Here is a 22,388-nt window from a genome sequence, read left to right on the forward strand (position 1 = left end):
TTTTAGAGTCACTTCCTTCGTCAGATCAGCTGTATTGGCACCAAACTGTAATGCTATGTACCTAGCATATGAAGGTCTGGTTATACAAAATGTAGTAAGTGGTACCCATGGTAAATTCATGATTACATATGGAGTTAAATATTGACTTACTTTCAATGGATGCTATCACATTCAGATAAAATGAATTGGCACATTAACAAAAATGCACAGAGACAAAGGAAGCCCACTTGGGGTTGTATTAACAACTCTGGATGATGGTGATTAATTAAATACTCAAAAAAATTTAGTTGCTCAAAGGGCAACAAACCAAGGTGGGCTATGGAGAAAACCTGTCTCCATTTAGGTGAACCGGACTCTCTTGCTGGTTTGTGGTTACTCGCTTGTAGAAAAATCAGGATTACCAGATTGTATAACAACATAGTACAGACTAATAAGGAGGAGATACTGTACACCATATGAAAGGCACATCTCCATTCCTCAGTATAACATCATAGCACCAACACATGAGGAGGGGATACTTTACACCATATGAAAGGTCCATCTCCATTCCTCAGTATAACATCATATCACCAACAAATGAGGGGAGATACTGTACACCATATGAAAGGCCCATCCCCATTCCTCAGTATAACATAATAGCACCAACAAATGAGGAGGAGATACTGTACACCATATGAAAGGCCCATCTCCATTCCTCAGTATAACATCATAGCACCAACAAATGAGGAGGAGATACTGTACACCATATGAAAGGCCCATCTCCATTCCTCAGTATAACATCAGAATACCAACAAATGAGGAGGAGATACTGTACACCATATGAAAGGCCCATCTCCATTCCTCAGTATAACATCAGAATACCAACAAATGAGGAGGAGATACTGTACACCATATGAAAGGCCCATCTCCATTCCTCAGTATAACATCATAGCACCAACAAATGAGGAGGGGATACTTTACACCATATGAAAGTCCATCTCCATTCCTCAGTATAACATCATAGCACCAACAAATGAGGAGGAGATACTGTACACCATATGAAAGGTCCATCTCCATTCCTCAGTATAACACCATAGCACCAACAAATGAGGAGATACTGTACACCATATGAAAGGCCCATCTCCATTCCTCAGTATAACATAGCACCAACAAATGAGGAGGAGATACTGTACACCATATGAAAGGCCCATCTCCATTCCTCAGTATAACATCATAGTACCAACAAATGAGGAGGAGATACTGTACACCATATGAAAGGCCCATCTCCATTCCTCAGTATAACATCATAGCACCAACAAATGAGGAGGAGATACTGTACACCATATGAAAGGCCCATCTCCATTTTTCACTATAACATCATAGCACCAACAAATGAGGAGGAGATACTGTACACCATATGAAAGGCCCATCTCCATTCCTCACTATAACATCATAGTACCAACAAATGAGGAGGAGATACTGTACACTATATGAAAGGTTCATCTCCATTTTTCAGTATAACATCATAGTACCAACAAATGAGGAGGAGATACTGTACACCATATGAAAGGCCCATCTCCATTCCTCAGTATAACATCATAGCACCTACAAATGAGGAGGAGATACTGTACACCATATGAAAGGCCCATCTCCATTTTTCAGTATAACATCATAGTACCAACAAATAAGGAGGGGATACTGTACACCATATGAAAGGTCCATCTCCATTCCTCACTATAACATCATAGCACCAACAAATGAGGAAAAAACCTTTGAGATACCCTCACTGCAAATGCATGGAGATTTTTTATAAATTAGGCTTAAAGAGACACTGAAGCGAAAAAAATATGATGAATTGGTTGTGTACTATGAATAATTACTAGAAGATTAGCAGCAAGGAAAATATTCTCATATTTTTATTTTCAGGTATATAGTGTTTTTTCTAACATTGCATTATTCTATAATATGTGCAGATTACACAACACTCAGCATTCAAAATGATTCTTTCAGAGCAGTCTGTGAACTAATGACCTCTCCTCTGGCAGAGAAAAAGAAAACACTTGAGATAATAAAAGTCAGAAGACAGCCCTCTCCACGACTTTGAAAGTCGTAGAGCTTAATGGCTTTTTTGCATAGAGATAACAACTGGAGTTTCTTAACTCTTCCTGTACTGGAAACAATTAGACTGATGTATCTGATCTTAATGTTTTATTTCTTAGCTGTAGTACACATACAAATCAAAATATCATAATTTTTTTTTCGCTTCAGTGTCTCTTTAATGTATTCAGTCAGTGTGTGTTTCCTTCAGGTGGATCCAGTAACAGAAACCCACCGGAAGGATGTACAGGTCCTCTTAATTCCCAGGATTGTACACAGGAAGATCCCACCACCCCCCACCATTATCTGGTAAAATGAAGAATAACAACCACAAATAATGAAATCTGATTTTTACTTTGATGATATTAAGGTTATCTTTATTATATATTCAGAATGGAAAGCAGAACAACGTAAGCATTACTGGTAAAGAAGAGGTGAAAGAGGAGGAGGCAGCAGACAGTGTGATGGAGGAGGCGGAGCTCTCAGGGAGACACAAAGATCTCTGTAGTGACTTTAAGACTGAAAAACGGATTGGTATACAACCTAATGTTAAAGAAGAAATGGAAGAAGACATAAAAGGAGAGACAGAAGTGACGGGTGGCCGGCAGTGTATGGAGGAGGGGGACATGATGGTGACCAGTGAATTAGGAATGCCAGTTTCAGGTGAGGAAATAGCCTTCCCTGACATATTATATGCTGTCATTGAAGTATCCTTATTTTCTTCCTTTGGTCTCCAAAAATAAGATGACTGTTGTTGTGTTAGTGCCCTGATAGCATCAAAATATCATGAGTGAGTTTTATATGTGATAATCAGTTTGTTTTAACAACAACTGTTGGAATAGCTTTCAAGAGTCAGTAGTTAGATTCCTATCTTGGCTGATGTGAATTCTACTTTTTTCAGCAGAAAAAACAAACAACCAAACAAGAAAAAAAACAGCAGTATTTGCCCTTTGAACGTTTCAGCACTAAACCCTTAACAGTAGTGTTTCGTCATTCAAACAAAGCTGTTTTGCCTGCTATATTCTTTTCAGTACATTGGACTCTTTTCAGCAAGCTATTCGGCTGTGTCATTGGCATAGATAACTGCACTAATTTTTTTTTAACACCTGCAGTGCAGGACAACCGAAAGGTTTCGTCAGACAACTAATAATTCTATATGTACCTGTGTGCATCTTGTTATGCCACGTAAGCTCAGGTACTCTTTAGTCCCTTCTGCTATCCTCATTGCAGATCAGTGAAAGGTGTTTGTAAATGAGGATAAATGTGTTCAGTCGGTGTGTGTTTCCTACAGATGGATCCAGTAACAGAAACCCAACAGAGAAAGGTACAGGTCCTCTTTATTCCCAGGATTGTACACAGGAAGACCACACCATCCCTCTCCACTCTCAGGTATAATGATGATTAAGAACCACAAACAATGCTATCTGATTTTTACTTTAACCACTCCCCTACTAAGGGGGTTTTCCCCTTTATTACCAGAGCAATTTTCCCCTTTCAGTGCTCCTTCCTTTCATTTGCCAATAACTTAATCACTTCTTATCACAACAAAATGATCTAGGCTTTCTTTGGGTGGTACATTATGCTAAGAATTATTTTATTCTAAATTCATTTTAATGGGAATAATAACAAAATTGAAAACATTCATTATTTCTCAGTTTTTGGCCATTATACATATGTAGTTTTAAAATAAAACATTCTACTGTGGATAAAACCCTCACATTTTATTTGCTCATTTGTCCCAGTGTTTGCAACGTTTAAAATATTTCCCTAGTACTATGTATAGCATTATTTTTTGGAATAATAGCATATAGCATATTGTAACGATCAAAGATGTTACCTTTGTGGTGGAAAGCAGCGCAGCTGCTTTCACACCTGATGTCACCTCTGCGGCCACGCCATCCCGGGTGTCGCTTCCCGACTCAGGTGGGACAGGGGTTTCTGTTGCACAGCAGCTTAGGTCCACACGCCTGCGCATGGAGCAAAAGGACCTTTATGGGCGTAGGAGACAGATCAGCTGACATTGTGGTCAGCTGACTTCTACCTGTCAATCTACCTTGCAGGTTGGTTCAGCCCCTCGGGCGGGGCTGCTTGAATCTGCCTTCAGTATTTAAACCTGGAGTTGTTACTCTGTCCTTGTCTGTTGTCGTGAATGCTTGTGTGTCAGCGCTCAGACCTTAAGACTAGATCCCAGGTGTGATGCTAAGGATTTCACACCTAGACTAGGAGATTGTTATTGTTTCTGTTATCTGTTAGATTAGATCCCAGGTGTGATGCTAAGGATTTCACACCTAGACTAGGATATTGCTATTGCTTCTGTTATCTGTCAGATTAGATCCCAGGTGTGATGCTAAGGATTTCACACCTAGACTAGGATATTGCTATTGCTTCTGTTATCTGTCAGATTAGATCCCAGGTGTGATGCTAAGGATTTCACACCTAGACTAGCATATTGTATTGTATGGATTTCTGTGTATGACTCTTAGCTAACTACCCTGACTCTGATCCTGCTTTCTGATCTTGTACTTTTGCCTATCTGCCTACCTGTTGCTGAACCTTTGCCTGATTACCGATTACTCTCTTGTCTCACGATCTTGTACCGATATTTACCTCTCTGTTGCCGAACCTTGCCTGCCTGACCATTCTACTCACCGCTGGGCCCTCGCCACTGGTGAGGTGTTAGCTACGCCAGCCCCTCTGGTGAAGCAGTTCTCCTAGGTTGCAGTACAGTCTGAATCACCTGTTCCACAGGTGATCATTAGCGTAGTACTGTTTGTATCTCAGGTAATCACTAACCTGCAGTATTGTCTGAATCACCAGCTCCGCGAGAGATTCTTTCTCAGTTTCAGTATCCCCAGCTTGCTGGGGTTTGTACTTTATTATACGGACGGCCTGTGTATCTTTAGTACCTCACCAGCATCTCTGGCGAGGTCTTGCCAAACTATACTGTTATCATATCTGTCGTATGTTCTCTGAGGGCCCTGGAGGTCTGGCTGTATTGAGCAGGGCCGTGTAGCTGGTGCCAGCCAGCACCTCTGTAGAGGTCTAGCCTTTATTAGGTTCAGCTAGTGCCAGCCTGCTTCTCTGTAGGGGCCTAGTCTGCGTGGTCTGAGGCTTATCAGCTCCACTGATGGGCACCTGTTATGTATTTACTATCCTCACCTGCTCCACTAGGTGAGGTATAGTTTAGTGATAGATGGTACCTTCTCAGCTCCTCTGGTAGGTTATACCAAAGTGGTCTAGTCACTTGTGTCACCTTTCCCGTTCCACTGGAAAGGCCTAGGGTAGCTTCTTGCTGCCAGTTAAGCTAGCTCCTCTGATAGGACTAGTTTGCTATCTGGTGTATGTCTCTTATTATCTATCTGATTGGTTCTTGTTTCTCGCCAGCACCCCTGGCAGAGACCAGCTATACTACCTCCGTATTCTCTGTCTGTATCCTTCCCAGCCCCACTGGGGAGCCTTTTGTCTATCTCTCTTGTTTGTATCCAGATTGTTCCTTACCAACTCCTCTGGTAAGGTCCTGTAGAATCATTAAAGTTACGGTTGCACCAAACACACACACTCTGCCCTCGGTCTTGCTATACTGGCATATTTGGTGATTCTGCGGATCACACATAATCGGGTATAGCGTCTGCATTATTGGTGATTCCGCAGATCACCAATAATCAGACATCTGAGTTGTGGCACTGAACCGTCACACATATTAATTTGGAAATAATGATGTATTTTTTTTTCTGTTTTGCGTCCTTTACTAATTACAAGCCCGTAATTGCAAAAATAACAGTAATATACCCTCAGGTCATACATATTTAAAAAAAAAAGTTCACTCCCTTAGGTAACTATTTATGTATTTTTTATTGTAATGCTTTTTTTATGCAAATTTTTAATTTGGGTAACTATGGGAGAGGTGGGGAAGGTAAGGGGTTAATTTTAATGGTATATGTGTTCTTCAAAAAAAAATAAAAAAAATATATATATATATATATATGTGTGTGTGTGTGTGTAATTTTACTATCTGGCCACAAGATGTCCCCAAACATTTTATTCCTTCCGCATACTGCTTGTAACAAACGAAGTAACACATACATGCATTACTTCTTGTTCACATACTATGACTTCAGGCATCTCATTGATGCCGGCAATCATTGACACGGGGACTTAGATCAATGAATGGGAACGTAGATATAATGTCCAAGAAAAATAAAGTGGTTAATATTTATGTTCTCTTTATTATATATTCAGAATGGAAAGCAGAACAATGTAAGCATTACTGGTAAGGAAGAGGTGAAAGAAGAGGAGGGAGCAGACAGTGTGATGGAGGAGGTGAAGCTCTCAGGAGGACACAAAGATCTCTGTAGTGACTTTAAGATTGAATCATCCATCCACACAAACCCACCAGAGAGAAGCACAGGTCCTCTTTATCCCCAGGATTGTGCACAGGAAGGTCACACTATTTCCCGACATTTTCAGGTAAATCAATGATTACAAACAATTAAATCATATTTTTACCCTCGTAATACAAAACTAGCAGGTTTATGCCTGTTGGGCATTGGACAGGTTGTAGGATAGGATAGGCTGTAGTGGGGAGATTTGCACAGACATGGGTATGGACAAGTTTAAGAATAGTAATAGTAGAAATGAACATAGATACAGTATACATCAGTTATTGTCTATGGAAGGAGAGATGGTGGTAAATAGTAATGAAAGCATCAGAGATTTGTGATGCTTCTACTGCAGTTTTCATTCAAAGTGTCAAAATAGTATGTTTCATTGGTATAAAGGGCTCGATTCACTAAACCGTGATAACTCATATCACGGACGTTTTCGCATTTGTTCGCAATCAAAACCGCAAATTTTCGCACACACGAAAATAAAAACTGCCGTGATATGAGCAGTGTTCTCCCCAGAATATTTTTCCAGCTGGGTGGCATGAAAAAGTAGCCGGGTGGGTAGGGTCACACTGGGGGGTTGATGCACAAAAGTGTGATAACTGCTCTCAGAGCAGCTATCACGTGATCTGCCGGCGCGCCGAGGTTTGTGCGCGTACACCATTACTCCGCATGATAAAGGAAGGTTTTCGTGTGACCGGCTGCATGAAACACGCAGCCGATTGCGTGATAAAGGAAGGTTTGCACGCAATCGGCTGCGTGTTTGATGAGGCCGATCGCACGCAAACCTTCCTTTATCATGCGGAGTAATGGTGTACGCGCACAAACCTCGGCGCGCCGGCAGATCATGTGATAGCTGCTGTGAGAGCAGTTATCACACTTTTGTAAATCGAGCCCAGGGTGCGGAATCACACCACTGGTTGCCTGGGGGGAAGGGGGGGGGAGGATATGCTAGGTATTACTGGATTATGGACAGCCCAGGATAAAACACACACACCATAAACACACAAACCCTATAAACGCACACACCATACTCTCTCACACATGCACACCGCACGCACACACTTACTTTAAGAGGGACAATCATGGAGACTGCTGAATAAAGTGCTCTGAAGTTTAGACTGCAATAACCACAAGTATTTTCCAAGGTTAGCTAAGATTACAGCTAAACTGCTTTTTTATTTTCTAGAAATTAGGTCAGTTAATGTCACCTTTTTATAATCTCTCAGCAGAAATCGTCTGCAATGTTACAGCTCTCCTCTCCACATCTGTTTAAACATTAGTTAGTCATTAGTGAGGACAGTACTGTACAAGTGTGTGAAGCTCATCTAATGCTGTCTGCATATAAAAAGCATTTACCACACAGCAGCGGCTGCGAGACAGCCCCCCTCCCCCATTATGACAGGAGACTTGCCTGAATGAATTGAGCCAGGCGTCCCGCGGTGCAAGTTTATCTGTCCTGTGTGCAACTTCACAGGAGCTTTCCCCGCCCCTCTACACTATGAAGGGAGCTGGGGAAGAGGGCAGAGATATCGTCCCTGAATGACAGCGAGCTGGCTGCACAGACACAGCCGCTGCTCTGCTCACTGTAATGATTCAAGAGGAGAAAGTACAGTAATTCTGCCACAGACCAGGGCAAATATCAGCCGGGCGGGGTGAGGAAGTCAGGTGGGCGCTCCGCCCTGCTGAAAGGCTCTGGGGAGAACACTGATGAGTTATCACAGTTTAGTGAATCAAGCACAAAGTGTGTAAGATATGATACCAAATTGTTAGCCATGACCATTGGGGCATTGAGACTGGCTGCTATAAGGGCCTCTTGCACTAAAGCCACTTGCATTAAAGAGAGTCTGAAGCCTCTAAAAATACCTGTTTTTACTGCACAGGTCTCTTCAGCATTAATGCCCTAGCCTAGCTGAAATGCAGCATCCCCGCGGCTGGACACTTAATTAATCCCCCCGAAATCCTTGGGGAAGATTTGGGGCTCCTTCCGAATACAAGCAAAACTTTGTGCAGTAGCTCTGCCTATACTGTCAGTCAGCATGGATCTCCGCCTCTCCCCGTCCCTCTCAGTCTTCTTTCACTCTCATTGATGCCGGCAATCATTGACACGGGAACCTTTAGATCAATGAATGGGAACGGAGATATAGGGCCTGATTCACAAAGCGGTGCAAACTTTTTCGCGGACTTTTGCGCGCGCAATTTGCCGCGAATTGCGCGCCCAAAAGTCCGCGATCGCGCGGATCGCGTCAAATTGCGCGCGCAAAAGTCCATGAAAAAGTTTGCACCGCTTTGTGAATCAGGCCCATAATGTCTAAGAAAAATAAAGTGGTTAATATTTATGTTCTCTTTATTATATATTCAGAATGGAAAGCAGAACAATGTAAGCATTACTGGTAAGGAAGAGGTGAAAGAGGAGGAGGGAGCAGACAGTGTGATGGAGGAGGCAGAGCTCTCAGGAGGACACAAAGATCTCTGTAGTGACTTTAAGACTGAATCATCCATCCACACAAACCCACCAGAGAGCAGTACAGGTCCTCTTTATCCCCAGGATTGTGCACAGGAAGGTCACACTATTTCCCAACATTTTCAGGTAAAACAATGATTACAAACAATTACATCAGATTTTTACCCTCGTAATACAAAACTAGCAGATTTATGCCTGTTGGGCATTGGACAGGTTGTAGGATAGGATAGGCTGTAGTGGGGAAATTAGCACAGACATGGGTATGGACAAGTTTAACCACTTAACGACCAGCTAACGCCAATAGGCGGCGGCTGGTCATTTGTGGGTTTCCATGGAAACAGCTGTTCCATGTCAGTTCACGGAGGGTGTCTCCATGAACAGCCTGCGAGCCTCCGATCGCGGCTCGCAGACGAAATGTAAACATGCGGGGAAGAAATCCCCTGTGTTTACATCCTAAAGGAGATCGGTGATCCTCGGCCTCTGATTGGCCGGGGATCGCTGGCATCTGATAGGCTGAAGCCTATCAGAGGCGGTACAGGATGGATCGCCGTCCTGTACCGCCCATAGTGAGCAGGAAAGGGCTTTGAGGAGCCCCCCCACTCGGCCACACAGCGCAGCGGCGATCAGACCGCCCCAGCAGGACATCCCCCTAGTGGGGGAAAAAGGGTGTTAAGTCTGATCGCCCTGCCTCAAACCTGATCTGTGCTGTGGGCTGGAGAGCCCACGCAGCACAGATCAATGAAAAATGCCCTGGTCCTTAAGTGGTTAAGAATAATAATAGTAGAAATTAACATAGATAGAGTATACATCAGTTATTGTCTATGGAAGGAGAGATGGTGGTAAATATTAATGAAAGCATTAGAGATTTGTGATGCTTCTACTGCAGTTTTCATTCAAAGTGTCAAAATAGTATGTTTCGTTGGTATAAAGGGTTCGATTCACTAAACTGTGATAACTCATATCACGGCCGTTTTCGCGTGAATTTTCGTTTGCGCGCCATCAAAACACGCGAAAATGTGCACGAAAACTGCCGTGATCTAAATTACGGTCACGGTTTAGTGAATCAAGCACAAAGTGTGTAAGATATGACCTTGTGTGTGAGAGTTTGATACCAAATTGTTAGCCATGACCATTGGTGCATTAAGACTGGCTGCTATAAGGGCCTCTTGCACTAAAGCCACTTGCATTAAAGAGAGTCTGAAGCCTCCAATTGTTTTTACTGCACAGATCTCTTCAGCATGAATGCCCTTGCTGAAACGCCGCATCCCCGCGGCTGGACACTTAATAAATCCCCCCGAAATCCTTGGGGAAGATTTGGGGCTCCTTCCGAATAGAGGCAGAGCTTTGTGCAGTAGCTCTGCCTATACTGTCAGTCTGCATGGATCTCCGCCTCTCCCCGCCCCTCTCAGTCTTCTTTCACTGAGAGGGACGGGGAGAGGCGGCAATCAGTGCAGAGCTACAGTGCTAAGCTCTACCTCCCCTTGGCAGCAAAATCCACGACCTGGAAAGTCATGGAATTTTGCCCCAAGATTTTGAGGAAATTTAGCGTTCAGCCGCGGGGATGCGGCGTTTCAGCTAGGGCATTAATGCTGAAGAGACCTGTGAAGTAAAAACAGGTATTTTTGGAGGCTTCAGGCTCTCTTTAAGAACACACCCGCTTTTTAGAGCCAACAAAAACAGAGAAATGGATCTCAATGTTAAAGCGGCCTAAACCCAGGATCTCTCTCTAAAAGAGAAGCAACAGAAAAACCTTCCTTTGTTAGTGTGTACAGAATTCTTCAGTGATGCTAATACATCCTGGTATGCTGGAAGCATATATAGGGGTAAACCTCCTGTGTTTACATATGCCTCTGACCTGGGCACAGTGCAGCACTGAGCAGAGAGAGGTCATTTATTAGTAGTAGATAAAGGAGAATTAGACAGCCTGTTATCTCTATAAACAAACAGTCTACATTTTTCTTTGCTTTACTTGCATAAGTTCAGGTCCACTTTAAAGAGACTCTGAAGCGAGTCTAAATTCTCTTTTTTAACTTGTATTCATTTTAAGCACCTACCCCCAAATCTCCTTTCCTGTGTCTGGGGAGCGCTTCCTGCTTGACTCCTCTTCACATGTCAATCCCCACTGACCGCCGCCTCTCCCCGCCCCTCTGTCTTCCTTCACTGAGAGGGGCGGGGAGAGGCAGAGATCCGCCGGCATGATTGACGCGCATGGAGGCTGAGCTGCAGATCAAAGCTCTGCCTCCATGAGCAGCAAAATCCATGACCAAGAAAGTCATGGATTTTGCAGAGGGGATTTGGGGGGTATAAACCCCTCGTTTTACCGCGGGATAGCGGCGGTTTAGCAGGGCTTATGGTGCTTAACCTCCCTGGCGTTGTATTAAGATCGCCAGGGGGCAGCGCAGCGCTATTTTTTAAATATTCTTTTTTTCAATCATGTAGCTAGCCTAGCGCAAGCTACATGATGCCCCCCTCCCTTCCGCATCCCTCCCACCCCTCTGATCGCCTCCGGCGCTGTTAGCCATAAGGAAATCCCGTTCTGAACGGGATTTCCTTTAGGGCTTCCCCTGTCGCCATGGCGACGATCGTGATGACGTCGACGTCATCCGGAGTCCCGATCCACCCCTCAGCGCTGCCTGCCACTGATTGGCCAGGCTGCGCAGGGGGTCTCGGGAGGGGGGAGGCCCTTACGCGGCGGGTTGCGGCGGCGATCGTCTACAACACGCAGCAAGCAAAGTGCTTGCTGCGTGAGTGTTTTAAAAAAAAATTATGAAAATCGGCCCAGAGGGGCCAGAGCGGCGTCCTCCGGCGGTAATGGACGTAATAACTCGTCCATACCGCTAAGGAGGTTAAAAGGTTAAAATGAATACAAGTTAAAACAGAGAATTTAAACTCACTTCAGAGTCACTTTAAAGCGGGATTGTCACCATAAAAATCTAATTTCAACAGCAACTAGTCTGAGTGTATTGAGTGATAAAGATGCTAATCCTGCATTCAAATTTTCTGCTGTTATGGTTTGGTGTTATCACATACCTTAGGAGCACTGGCCCTTTAATTGCCATTGCCAGTTGCATGCTGGGGGGTCTTTTTATCTATAATTTTATCTATAATATATTCCTCCTCCTTCCCTTTATTTCCCCCTCCTTCTAATGACATAAGTCAGTGCACTTCCTAGTATAGACCTCAGTGGGAGTGTCTGAAGAGTCTGGGAGGAGAGTGGGTAACAAAGACACAATTAGCAAGGAAGGAGGAAAGGTCAGGAGGTCAAAGGTAACCAACAATCTACAATAAGATTCCCTGCATTTCCTTTATAAAATTCACAGGAATCATAATGTGGACAGTGCAATACGTCTGTTATGTAAGTAGAAGTAGTATTTATCTACTTATATATGTGTTTTTTTTTATTCTAGGTTAGCATGAGTGTCACTTGTTCTTTAAAGAGAACCTGTATTGAAAAAAAGGCCCCTGGGGGGTACTTACCTCGGGAGGGGGAAGCCTCCAGATCCAATTGAGGCTTCCCCCGTCCTCCGTCCCACGGTGGTCTCTCTAGGCCACTCCAAATGGTGGCCATGTAAATATTTACCTTCCCAGGCTCCAGTAGTGGCTCTCCGATCAGGCAGAACTAGCCGATCCCAGTCAGGTCCGCTCACCTGCGCAGTAAAGCGGACCTGACTGGGATCGGCTAGTTCGGCCTGATCTGAGCCAAAAGCTGCTACTGCTCTGGAGCCGGGAAAGGTAAATATTGCAGACGCTACTGCGCCTGCGCCACAGCCTGACAATTTATTGGGTGTGGCTTTGGAGGGGCCTAGAGAGACCACCATGGGACTGAGGAGTACAGGGGAAGCCTCACTCAGATCCAGAGGCTTCCCCCTCCTGAGGTAAGTAACCCCCAGGGGCCCTTTGTTTTCAGTACAGGTTCTCTTTAAATATATTGGCCATCTTGACTTGCAGTGAAATAGGGATCCATCATCTCCCACCGCCCCCCAGTGACCAGGAAGTGGCCCACTGGAGATCAGGAGCTTTAAATATAGGCTATATATAAGGATAATAATGTAATCTTAATTACATTTTCAGAATGGAAAGCAGAACAATCTAAGCATTACTGATGAAGAAGAGGTGAAAGAGGAGGAGGGAGCAGACAGCGTGATGGAGGAGGCGGAGCTCTTAAGAGGACACAAAGATCTCTGTAGTGACTTTAAGACCAAATCATCCATCCACACAGGTCCACTTTATTCTCTGGATTGTCCACAAGAAGATGACAGCTATGTGCTGCAATATCAGGTTGGTAGAAATAAGTGTTTACAACTTAAAGAGAACCCGAGGTGGGTTTGAAGAATATTATCTGCATACAGAGGCTGGATCTGCCTATACAGCCCAGCCTCTGTTGCTATCCCAAACCCCCCTAAGGTCCCCCTGCACTCTGCAATCCCTCATAAATTACAGCCACGCTGCTGACAAACAGCTTGTCAGAGCTGGCTGTGTTTATCTCTATAGCATCAGTCTGCTGCTCTCCCTGCCTCCTGCAGAACTCCAGTCCCCGCCTGCATCCCTTCCCTCCCTGCTAATTGGAGGAAAGGGACAGGGGCAGGGACCGGAGCTATGCAGGAGGTGGGGGAGCAGCTGAGACTGACACTACAGATGTAAACACAGCCTCACAGCATGGCTGTGATTTATGAGGGGTTGCAGAGTGCAGGGGGACCTTAGGGGGGTTTGGGATAGCAACAGAGGCTGGGCTATATAGGCAGATCCAGCCTCTGTATGCAGATAACATTCTTTAAACACACCTCGGGGTCTCTTTAAAGCAAACCTAAACTGAAAATAACAATTGTATCTATCCTCCTACTTTTATACATTACTTCTTTAGTAGCCCACAGTTGTATTTTGTATTTAAAGTGAACCTACAGACTAAAAATCTACTCAGCAGCACTGAAGAGGTGTGGTGTTTCTTATAACAGTTTAACAGTATCAGAACTTTGTTTTTCTTACCCAAGCATCATTTTTAGCTGCACAGAAGCTATGCTCCACCCCATCAAAGAAATCTGCTTGGGCATTTCTCTCCTGATGCTGTGCAAAACATGATGAGATTTCTGATGTTCTCGTTCTGCTGTTTTGGCACAAATTTGTTTTTTTTTTATTTTGAATTTGAGATTTGAAGCCTAGCGCGCACAGCTGGGAGGGGTGATCAGGAAACAGGACAGTTGGAACTGTGTCTAATGCTCCCTGTCACCTCCTTTCAACTAAAAAGATGGCTGCCCCCATGAAATCACAGCAGAAACAACAGAAGTGGAGGAGCACAATTGCAAGAGGACATAGGGTGTGACGTGGCTTTGAGATCACTGTACCGATAATCAAATAATGCAGATCCAAACAAAGCTGGCACCACCTTCAGTAAATAAAAAAAAGAGCTTCTAATTTACTGAAGGTGGTGCCAGCTTCTTTTGGATCCCCATGAAATCACAAACATTTGCCTGTTCTTTTAAAACAGGGTTGGTAAGAGATTATATTGCCTATCTATTTTAATTAACATAACTAATGTAACTTAATGACAATATGTTTGTTTAGGCTGAAGTTCCTCTTTAAAAGCCAAAAAAGTTGGTTTAATGTTTTCCCTGTCTCAGCTGAATGACACCGTATTTTATTGTTCCAGAACCACAATCTATAAACTATTAACCTTTTTTTAATCTATCTCCTACACTCAAAATGTATTCTCTTCAAGGCAAGAGTTAAATGGCTTGTAATTAGTTATTAGTGAGAGAAGTTAACCTTTTTAACTCTTACAGTGAGGAAAATAAAAAATAAACAGCCTAGTTATATTTGTTGTACGCTTGTTACTGGACATACACGTTTATCTCATCATGTCACATGTCATTTCAGGGATATTTCCAATGTTTCCAATTTTTGAAATGATTTTCTTTTATATAGTCTCAGTTCATTCATTCTAATATGTTAAACATTCTGTATTCTATGATTTTGTGGGTTTAGGCTGAAGAACTGACTGTTATAAAAGTTGAGGTTAAAGAAGAGGAAGAGGAGACAGAAGTGACAGGTGGCTGGCAGTGTGTGGAGGAGGGGGACATGATGGTGACCAGTGCATTAGGAATGCCAGTTTCAGGTGAAGAAATAACCTTACCTGACCTATTCTATGCTGACACTGAGATCCTCTCCATCCCTCATTAGTTATAAGCTGCTCGCCATTAGTATGAATTATCCTTTAGTCTGATTTGGTAGATGATGAGCATCATTTGCAGCTGAGGTAATGTGGCCAAATCATGATATAGCTACCGTATGTCCATCCATATAAGACGCACTTTTTCTTCCCCAAAAATTGAGAAAAGTATACGACAAAGGCAGGAAATCCGCGACTTACGAATTTCCGCCAGTATGAACCGCCATGTTGGGGATTCTTTGTCTGTGTGCCTGCCGTGTGCCTTGCTCCCCCCCGTGCCTCAACAGATGTGTAGCGACAGCTTAAAGCAAACCTGAAGTGAAAAATAAACTAATGAGGTAATGAATTGTGTAGTGGAATACAGTCCTGTTTTCTGAAGCACTTAAACAACAAAGAAACTGTGAGAGCCCGCTTGAGATAAGGTTTTACTGCAGGAAAGTTCAAAGGGTCATATTTCTGCTTTTTTTTTATAGCTTATAAGACAGAGAGTGCTTTTGAAACTGCAACTATGACAGAATAATGCAATGTTATTAACCTCTTGCCGACCGCGTCACGCTGATGGTCGTGGCCGCGGCGGCAGCCCCAGGGCCGCCTAACGCCGATTGGCGTAAAGTCCTGGGGCCAGCTAATGCATGATGTGTAATGCAGGAGATCGCGCGCAGCCTGCGCGCGCATCTCCTGCTTGGGGGGCGAGGAGACTGTTAGACAGCGAGATCGTCGTCTATTTGCATGTACAGCGCTGCGATCGGCAGCAGCGCTGTACTTCACCCTGGGGGACAAGAGAGCGATCGGCTCTCATAGGCAGAAGCCTATGACAGCCGATCACCGTGATTGGCTGGCTGTAGGGAGGAAGGAAGGGAAGACAACTAAAAAGAAACAGGGTTTTTTATAAAAAAAAAAACACAAACAATAATATTTATTTAAAAAAAAAAATAAACATGGGGGGAGCGATCAGACCCCACCAACAGAGAGTTCTGTTGGTGGGGAGAAAAGGGGGGGGGGGTCACTAATGTGCTGTGTTGTGTGGCCCTGCAGCTTGGCCTTAAAGCTGCAGTGTTTAAGGCAAAGAAAAAGAGGGCGTGCACCTTCCGTCAATGGCTCCAATACATTTATTGATCCATGTGCGGCAGCATAAAAGAATAAGTGATGGAGGTTACAAATATAACATCATGTAAACAGGAATACCTCATATACTGTGATGCCGGTTGTGGGTGCAGGAGGTGGGAGTGGGGATGACGGTGGACCTGGCGACGGCCGTTTCGCGTCCTGACGGACGCTTGGTCACGCTGCGTTCCACTCAGTGGAACGCAGCGTGACCAAGCGTCCGTCAGGACGCGAAACAGCCGTCGCCAGGTCCACCGTCATCCCCACTCCCACCTCCTGCACCCGCAACCGGCATCACAGTATATGAGGTATTCCTGTTTACATGATGTTATATTTGTAACCTCCATCACTTATTCTTTTATGCTGCCGCACATGGATCAATAAATGTATTGGAGCCATTGACGGAAGGTGCACGCCCTCTTTTTCTTTGCCTTAAATACTGTTGTGGACTTTCTTCTGTGGGCTACACAAGCGGAGCACACGTCAGGCAGCGACAAGGAGGGACCATACAGGTTGCAGTGTGCGTTGTCAGTTTGTGCCACGACAGCACCTTTCTCACGTCCAAGATCACGTTTAAGGGGGAAGTGCCACACTACTTTTTCTACCCTTCAACCTTAAAGCTGCAGTGGCCTATTTTACTAAAAATGGCCTGGTCACTAGGGGGGTTTAGCACTGCAGTCCTCAAGGGGTTAAAAAAAAAAAAAGCTATATACTGTAACTGAAAATATAAATATGACGCTCTTTTCTTTGCTACTAATATCCTATTCCTTATTCATACTACACATACAATTTATTATATCATGTTTTTTTCCGCTTTAGGGTGCTTTAACACATGTTCTAAAAATGTTGATGCTATGAATATATAGCGCTACGTTTAGGAGACTAACAGTTGCACCCTCTTTCCTGTAGCCTCCATGTCAGCACAACAGCTGGGGGCGGGTCAACCCAGCTGTTGTGCTGCCATGGAGGCTACAGGAAAGGAAAATTACCGTTAGGTGAGTATTTAATTTTCCTGTAATACCTCCATGCTATTTGCTGAACCCTGAGTAATTCATGGACCTATCAAGTTCGGATACCTCTGAGGCCGGTTTCACACAGTCAATCGGCGTCAGCGGTTTAAAACAGGCCTTCAGATACTAACACGGTGTTCTCTGTCTGGCCACCAGCCAAGCAGGAAGTGACATGCGCTTGCAGTCACTTCCTGCTTCAGGGTATGCGGAAGTGCATGGAAACGTATTGTAAAAATATGCTCGCATGCTGCGATGTCGCGATGTCAACTGTTTAAAAACCCTGCGTCGCCATAGACTAACTTGACTTGCAGGCTAACGCAGGTCACCGTAGATCGCCGCGGATCCCACATGCTAACATAGCGTTAGATTAGGCACTTCCAGTGCAGCATACCGCAACGTGGGAAGTATGAACTTCCCCATAGGGATACATTAGGCTGCGGTAGCAGTGCGGCAATTTGACGAACCGCGCCAGTATGAAAGGGCCCTAAGGAAATATAACCAAAAAAACAATAACTTTATTATGTTTGCACTAACTTTTCCCTCACACTCTCCACCCATATCCCAAACTCGCTCATACCACAAGGGCCTTCTCAGGGCTGTCCGTCACTGAGCATCCCTCTCCCTCACCCCTCTCTGTGCGATAATCTCCATAATATAATCTCCATAACATAAGAACTACAATGCATGTGCTTGCTAATTATTTTTATGTTTAAGGGAAACAAAAAGGGACACTGAGTGCTAGGGCTGAACGATTTTCGGTTTTAAACAGAAAATCGTGATCAGGGGTGAGAAGATCTTTGGATCGCTTTTTTCGCCGCTACTGGTACCTGCTCTCTGCTCCCGGCTCCCTCCCTCCTCACTTGCGCACAATACATAAGTGAAAGCAGGAGGCCAGTGAGGGGTTAATAAGTTAGACCATGCCCCCTCCCTCACAGCGCGACAGCCAGGCTGGTGAATGGGGCTGAGACGGGAAGGATAGCTCGGCCCACCCCTACCCCTGGAAGATGAAAAGAGCCAGAGACACTCTGCCCGGGGAGCATTCACACAGTAATTAACTAACACTTTGGTCCCACTGCTGCTACTACTGTTAATGGGGTCCCCTCTCTGCCTGTCCTGTGTGTGCTGCTACCTGGCTGCAGGGGTGACAGTGACACTTCCTACTGCGGTCCCCTCTCTGCCTGTCGTGTGTGCTGCTGCCTGGCTGGGGGGGGGTTACAGTGACAGGTTCTACTGCGGTCCCCTCTCTGCCTGTCCCGTGTGCTGCTGCCTGGCTGGGGGGTTACAGTGACACTTCCTACTGTGGTCCCCTCTCTGCCTATCCTGTGTGCTGCTGCCTGGCTGGGGGGGGTTACAGTGACACTTCCTACTGTGGTCCCCTCTCTGCCTATCCCGTGTGCTGCTGCCTGGCTGGGGGGGTTACAGTGACACTTCCTACTGTGGTCCCCTCTCTGTCTGTCCCCTGTGTGCTGTTGCCTGGCTGGGGGGTGACCGTGACACTTCCTACTGCAGTCCCCTCTCTGCCTGTCCCGTGTGCTGCTGCCTGGCTGGGGGGATTACAGTGACAGGTTCTACTGTGGTCCCCTCTCTGCCTGTCCCCTGTGTGCTGCTGCCTGGCTGGGGGGGTTACAGTGACAGGTTCTACTGTGGTCCCCTCTCTGCCTGTCCCCTGTGTGCTGCTGCCTGGCTGGGGGGGGTTACAGTGACAGGTTCTACTGTGGTCCCCTCTCTGCCTGTCCCCTGTGTGCTGCTGCCTGGCTGGGGGGGTTACAGTGACACTTCCTACTGCGGTCCCCTCTCTGCCTGTCCCCTGCGTGCTGCTACCTGGATGGGGGGGTTACAGTGACAGATTTTACTATGGTCCCCACTCTGCAGGTCCCCTGTGTGCTACTGCCTGTCTGGGAGGGTGACAGTGACACTTCCTACTGCGGTCCTCTCTCTGCCTGTCCCGTGTGTGCTGCTGCCTGGCTGCGGGGTTGACAGTGACACTTCCTTCTGCGCTCCCCTCTCTGCCTGTCCCCTGTGTGCTGCTGCCTGGCTGCGGAGGTGACAGTGACACTTCCTACTGCGGTCCCCTCTCTGCCTGTCCAGTGTGTGCTGCTGCCTGGATGGGGGGTGACAGTGACACGTCCTACTGTGTTCCCCTCTCTGCCTGTCCCGTGTGCTGCTGCCTGGCTGGGGAGTGTCAGTGACTGATTATAATCATATTCCCCTAACTCTACATGTAGCTAGCTGAAGAAAAAAAAAATATTATATATATATATTTTAGGAGAGCCTATTACTAAGTTCTTACAGCTGGGTTCACACACATTGGGATTTTGTTTCATGGATGGTCAGAGCAATCTGATCCATCCTTGCCTTTTATAAATCGTGCATTAAATCGAAATCACAATTTTTGATCATGCAATCTTTTCCTAAAATCGTTCAGGCCTACTGAGAGCCCAATATTATGTAGTAGGTTATGTGGCAGAAAGGTTGAATAAGTACACAGTATAACATTATACTCACAAATGTGGGTTACCACTAAGGCAACCACTGTCTACGCAGGTGGGGACAATTAGGGCCTGACCCCACTCAGGTTTAAGAAGTTATTCTCTGTAGATAGAGACTTCACAAGGGTGGACTTCACGCGATAAAAGGTGAAAGAGAGGTGCCAAAACAGGATAAAATCATTTTAAAATCCATTTAAAAAGGAGATAGTGGTGGACTCACCTCCACATTAAATAAACACAAGATCTGTTGATATTAAGTCAACAATAAAGTTGCAATGTTTTTCGCAGGTTCGGTCCTGCTTCATCGGGCAATAAAAAGAGCAATAAAAAAAACTCTGTAGATCAATATCTGGGCCAGAGATGCTCGGACCAGATATTGATCTACTGAGTTTTTTATTGCTCCGTCTGTTGCCTGATGAAGAGGGACTGAACCTGCAAAATGCATTGCATTGCTGCGTACTCTACTAATTTCATGTTGTTTATATGAGAACTAATCGTTATAATGAATATATATGTGGTTAAAGCGGACCCGAACTCTTGCACAGCACACAATAAAACGTTTTTCTACTGATAAGCAACTGTTTCACGTCTACTTTGGGAGGTAAGTCCACCCCTGCCTCCCTTCTAAAACTGATTTTAAATATTTTACTCTGTCACTGGCACCTCTGTTCAACCATTAATCATATATTCTAGTCCACCCTTGGTGGAGGGGCGTCGCCCTATTTTTTTTCTGTCTACAGGGAGCAACTTTTAACCCGAGTGGGGTCGGGTCTAATTTCCCCACCTGCCTATACAGTGGTTGCCTAGCTGAGACCCACCTTTGTGAGACCCACCTTTTCTTTACAATTATATATATTATTTGGTGTCCTACATTATGTGGGATTTCAAATTTTTTTTTTCCATTTTTGTATTTTCATGTATTCCAAAGTACATCTCCGAGTTTGATGTCTCCATCTGTATCCTAAAATCAAAGGAGGTGATCCGCACACAGGCTTTGTAGGGAGCAGTGCAAAATGTATTATCCCATTACACACAGTCAATCGTCTGATCGTCCACCGATGATCATTTCAGGGCCAATCGTGTCCCCTTTGTCAAGGCTAGGACAGACACATCTGTCATGTGTCTCTGTCCTAGCTTTGACAAAGGGGACCCGAAACTGTTGCCGGTGGGCAGTCAGACGATTGTATGTGTGTAATGGGACAATAAAGTGTGCAATGGGACAATACATTTTGCACTGCTCCCTACAAAGCCGGTCTGTGAATCTCTACATTGATCTTTGGATCACAAACTGCCTGGGGATCCTGCACAAGCAAAATCCGCTGGACAAAGATGTGCCATTCTTTCTTATCAAATTCTGAATGTTCTCATTTCCATCTGTTTCCTGTTCATTTTGTATGGTGCTAGTACGACCAAGCTAGTACGATCACTGGTACGACCAAGATGTGTGACTTTACATTTTCTAGATTGAATTTCATCTGCCATGGATGTGCCCATATAGCGATCCTATCCAGATCCCTCTGCATTATGTCACTGTCTTCCTGGGTGTTGATAAGTCAAGCAAGTTGGTCATACCAACAATCTAGCACCATACAAAATAAATGCATGTGGGTGTCTTGTGTTGGCTCAGACAGAAAGCCGGGGATGTTTTTTGTTACACATAACAGGTGGCTGGAGAACAGGTCTGGATGTGTCTTTATGTTTGGGATGGGGTTGATTTATACCTGACGAGTGGAATGGTTGGAGATGGCTTCCATGGCATGATTCTTTCTGGTTCAGTCAGCATAGGTTGATTTGGAGGACTTGAAAACTTCCCTGTCTTCTGCCACACCCTTCTGACATCATCTACAACCACTCTCCAGTGACCAGGAAGTAGCCCAGTGCAGATCAACAACTTAAAGGACAACTGTAGTGAGAGGTATAGGGAGACCGCCATATTTATTTCCTTTTAGTTGCCTGGCAGCCCTGCTGTTCTATTTGGCTGCAGTAGTGTCTGAAAAATACCAAAAACAAGCATGCAGCTAATCTTGTCAGAGTTGACAAAAATGTCATAAACACTTGATCTGGTGCATGCTTGTTCAGTGTCTATAGATAAAAGTATTAGAGGCAGAGGATCAGCAGGGCAGCCAGGCAACTGATATTGCTTAAAGGGAACCTAAACTGAGAAGGATATGGATTTTTCCTTTTAAAATAATACCAGTTGCCTGACTCTCCTGCTGATCCTGTGTCTCTTATACATTTAGCCACAGCCCCTTAACAAGCATGCAGATCAGGTGCTCTGACTGTCAGACTGGATTAGCTGCATGCTTGTTTCAGGTGTGTGATTCAGCCACTACTGCAGCCAAAGAGATCAGCTGGACTGACAGGCAACTGGTATTGTTTAAAATGAAAACATCCATTTGCCTCTCAGTTAAGGTTCCCTTTAAAAGGAAATACATATGGCAGCCTTCATATCCCTTTCACTACAGTTGTCCTTTAAATATATGTATTGGAAAGGGAGAGAGATTGGTCAAGCCTTGTAAGGGGTTTTCACCTTTCTCTACATCTGTGCAAATGCAGGATTTTTTTCTATTCTTGTTTTGTTCTTCTGGTTGAACTTGATGAACAGATGTCTTTTGTAAACCCAACTGTGTTACTATGCCACTTTTTTTTATTTCATGTTTCATGCTGGATCTCTGTGACACTTCTGCCTACTAGAGC

The 22,388-nt window shown here is 44.8% G+C and overlaps 1 protein-coding gene across 1 annotated transcript in view; it reads left to right on the forward strand.

Annotated features, from left to right (window-relative positions):
- Window positions 1–22,388, forward strand: part of LOC137535021 (zinc finger protein 721-like) — a 111,373-nt gene that overhangs the window by 84,870 nt on the left and 4,115 nt on the right. Inside the window, exons 7-13 of the mRNA XM_068256783.1 lie at window positions 2,288–2,385; window positions 2,469–2,739; window positions 3,368–3,465; window positions 6,316–6,543; window positions 8,824–9,051; window positions 12,997–13,203; window positions 14,905–15,034. Coding sequence (XP_068112884.1) covers window positions 2,288–2,385; window positions 2,469–2,739; window positions 3,368–3,465; window positions 6,316–6,543; window positions 8,824–9,051; window positions 12,997–13,203; window positions 14,905–15,034 — 1,260 coding nt within the window. The remainder of the gene's footprint in view (window positions 1–2,287; window positions 2,386–2,468; window positions 2,740–3,367; window positions 3,466–6,315; window positions 6,544–8,823; window positions 9,052–12,996; window positions 13,204–14,904; window positions 15,035–22,388) is intronic.

This window comes from Hyperolius riggenbachi, chromosome 10, assembly GCF_040937935.1.
Source record: "Hyperolius riggenbachi isolate aHypRig1 chromosome 10, aHypRig1.pri, whole genome shotgun sequence".
NCBI lineage: Eukaryota > Metazoa > Chordata > Amphibia > Anura > Hyperoliidae > Hyperolius > Hyperolius riggenbachi.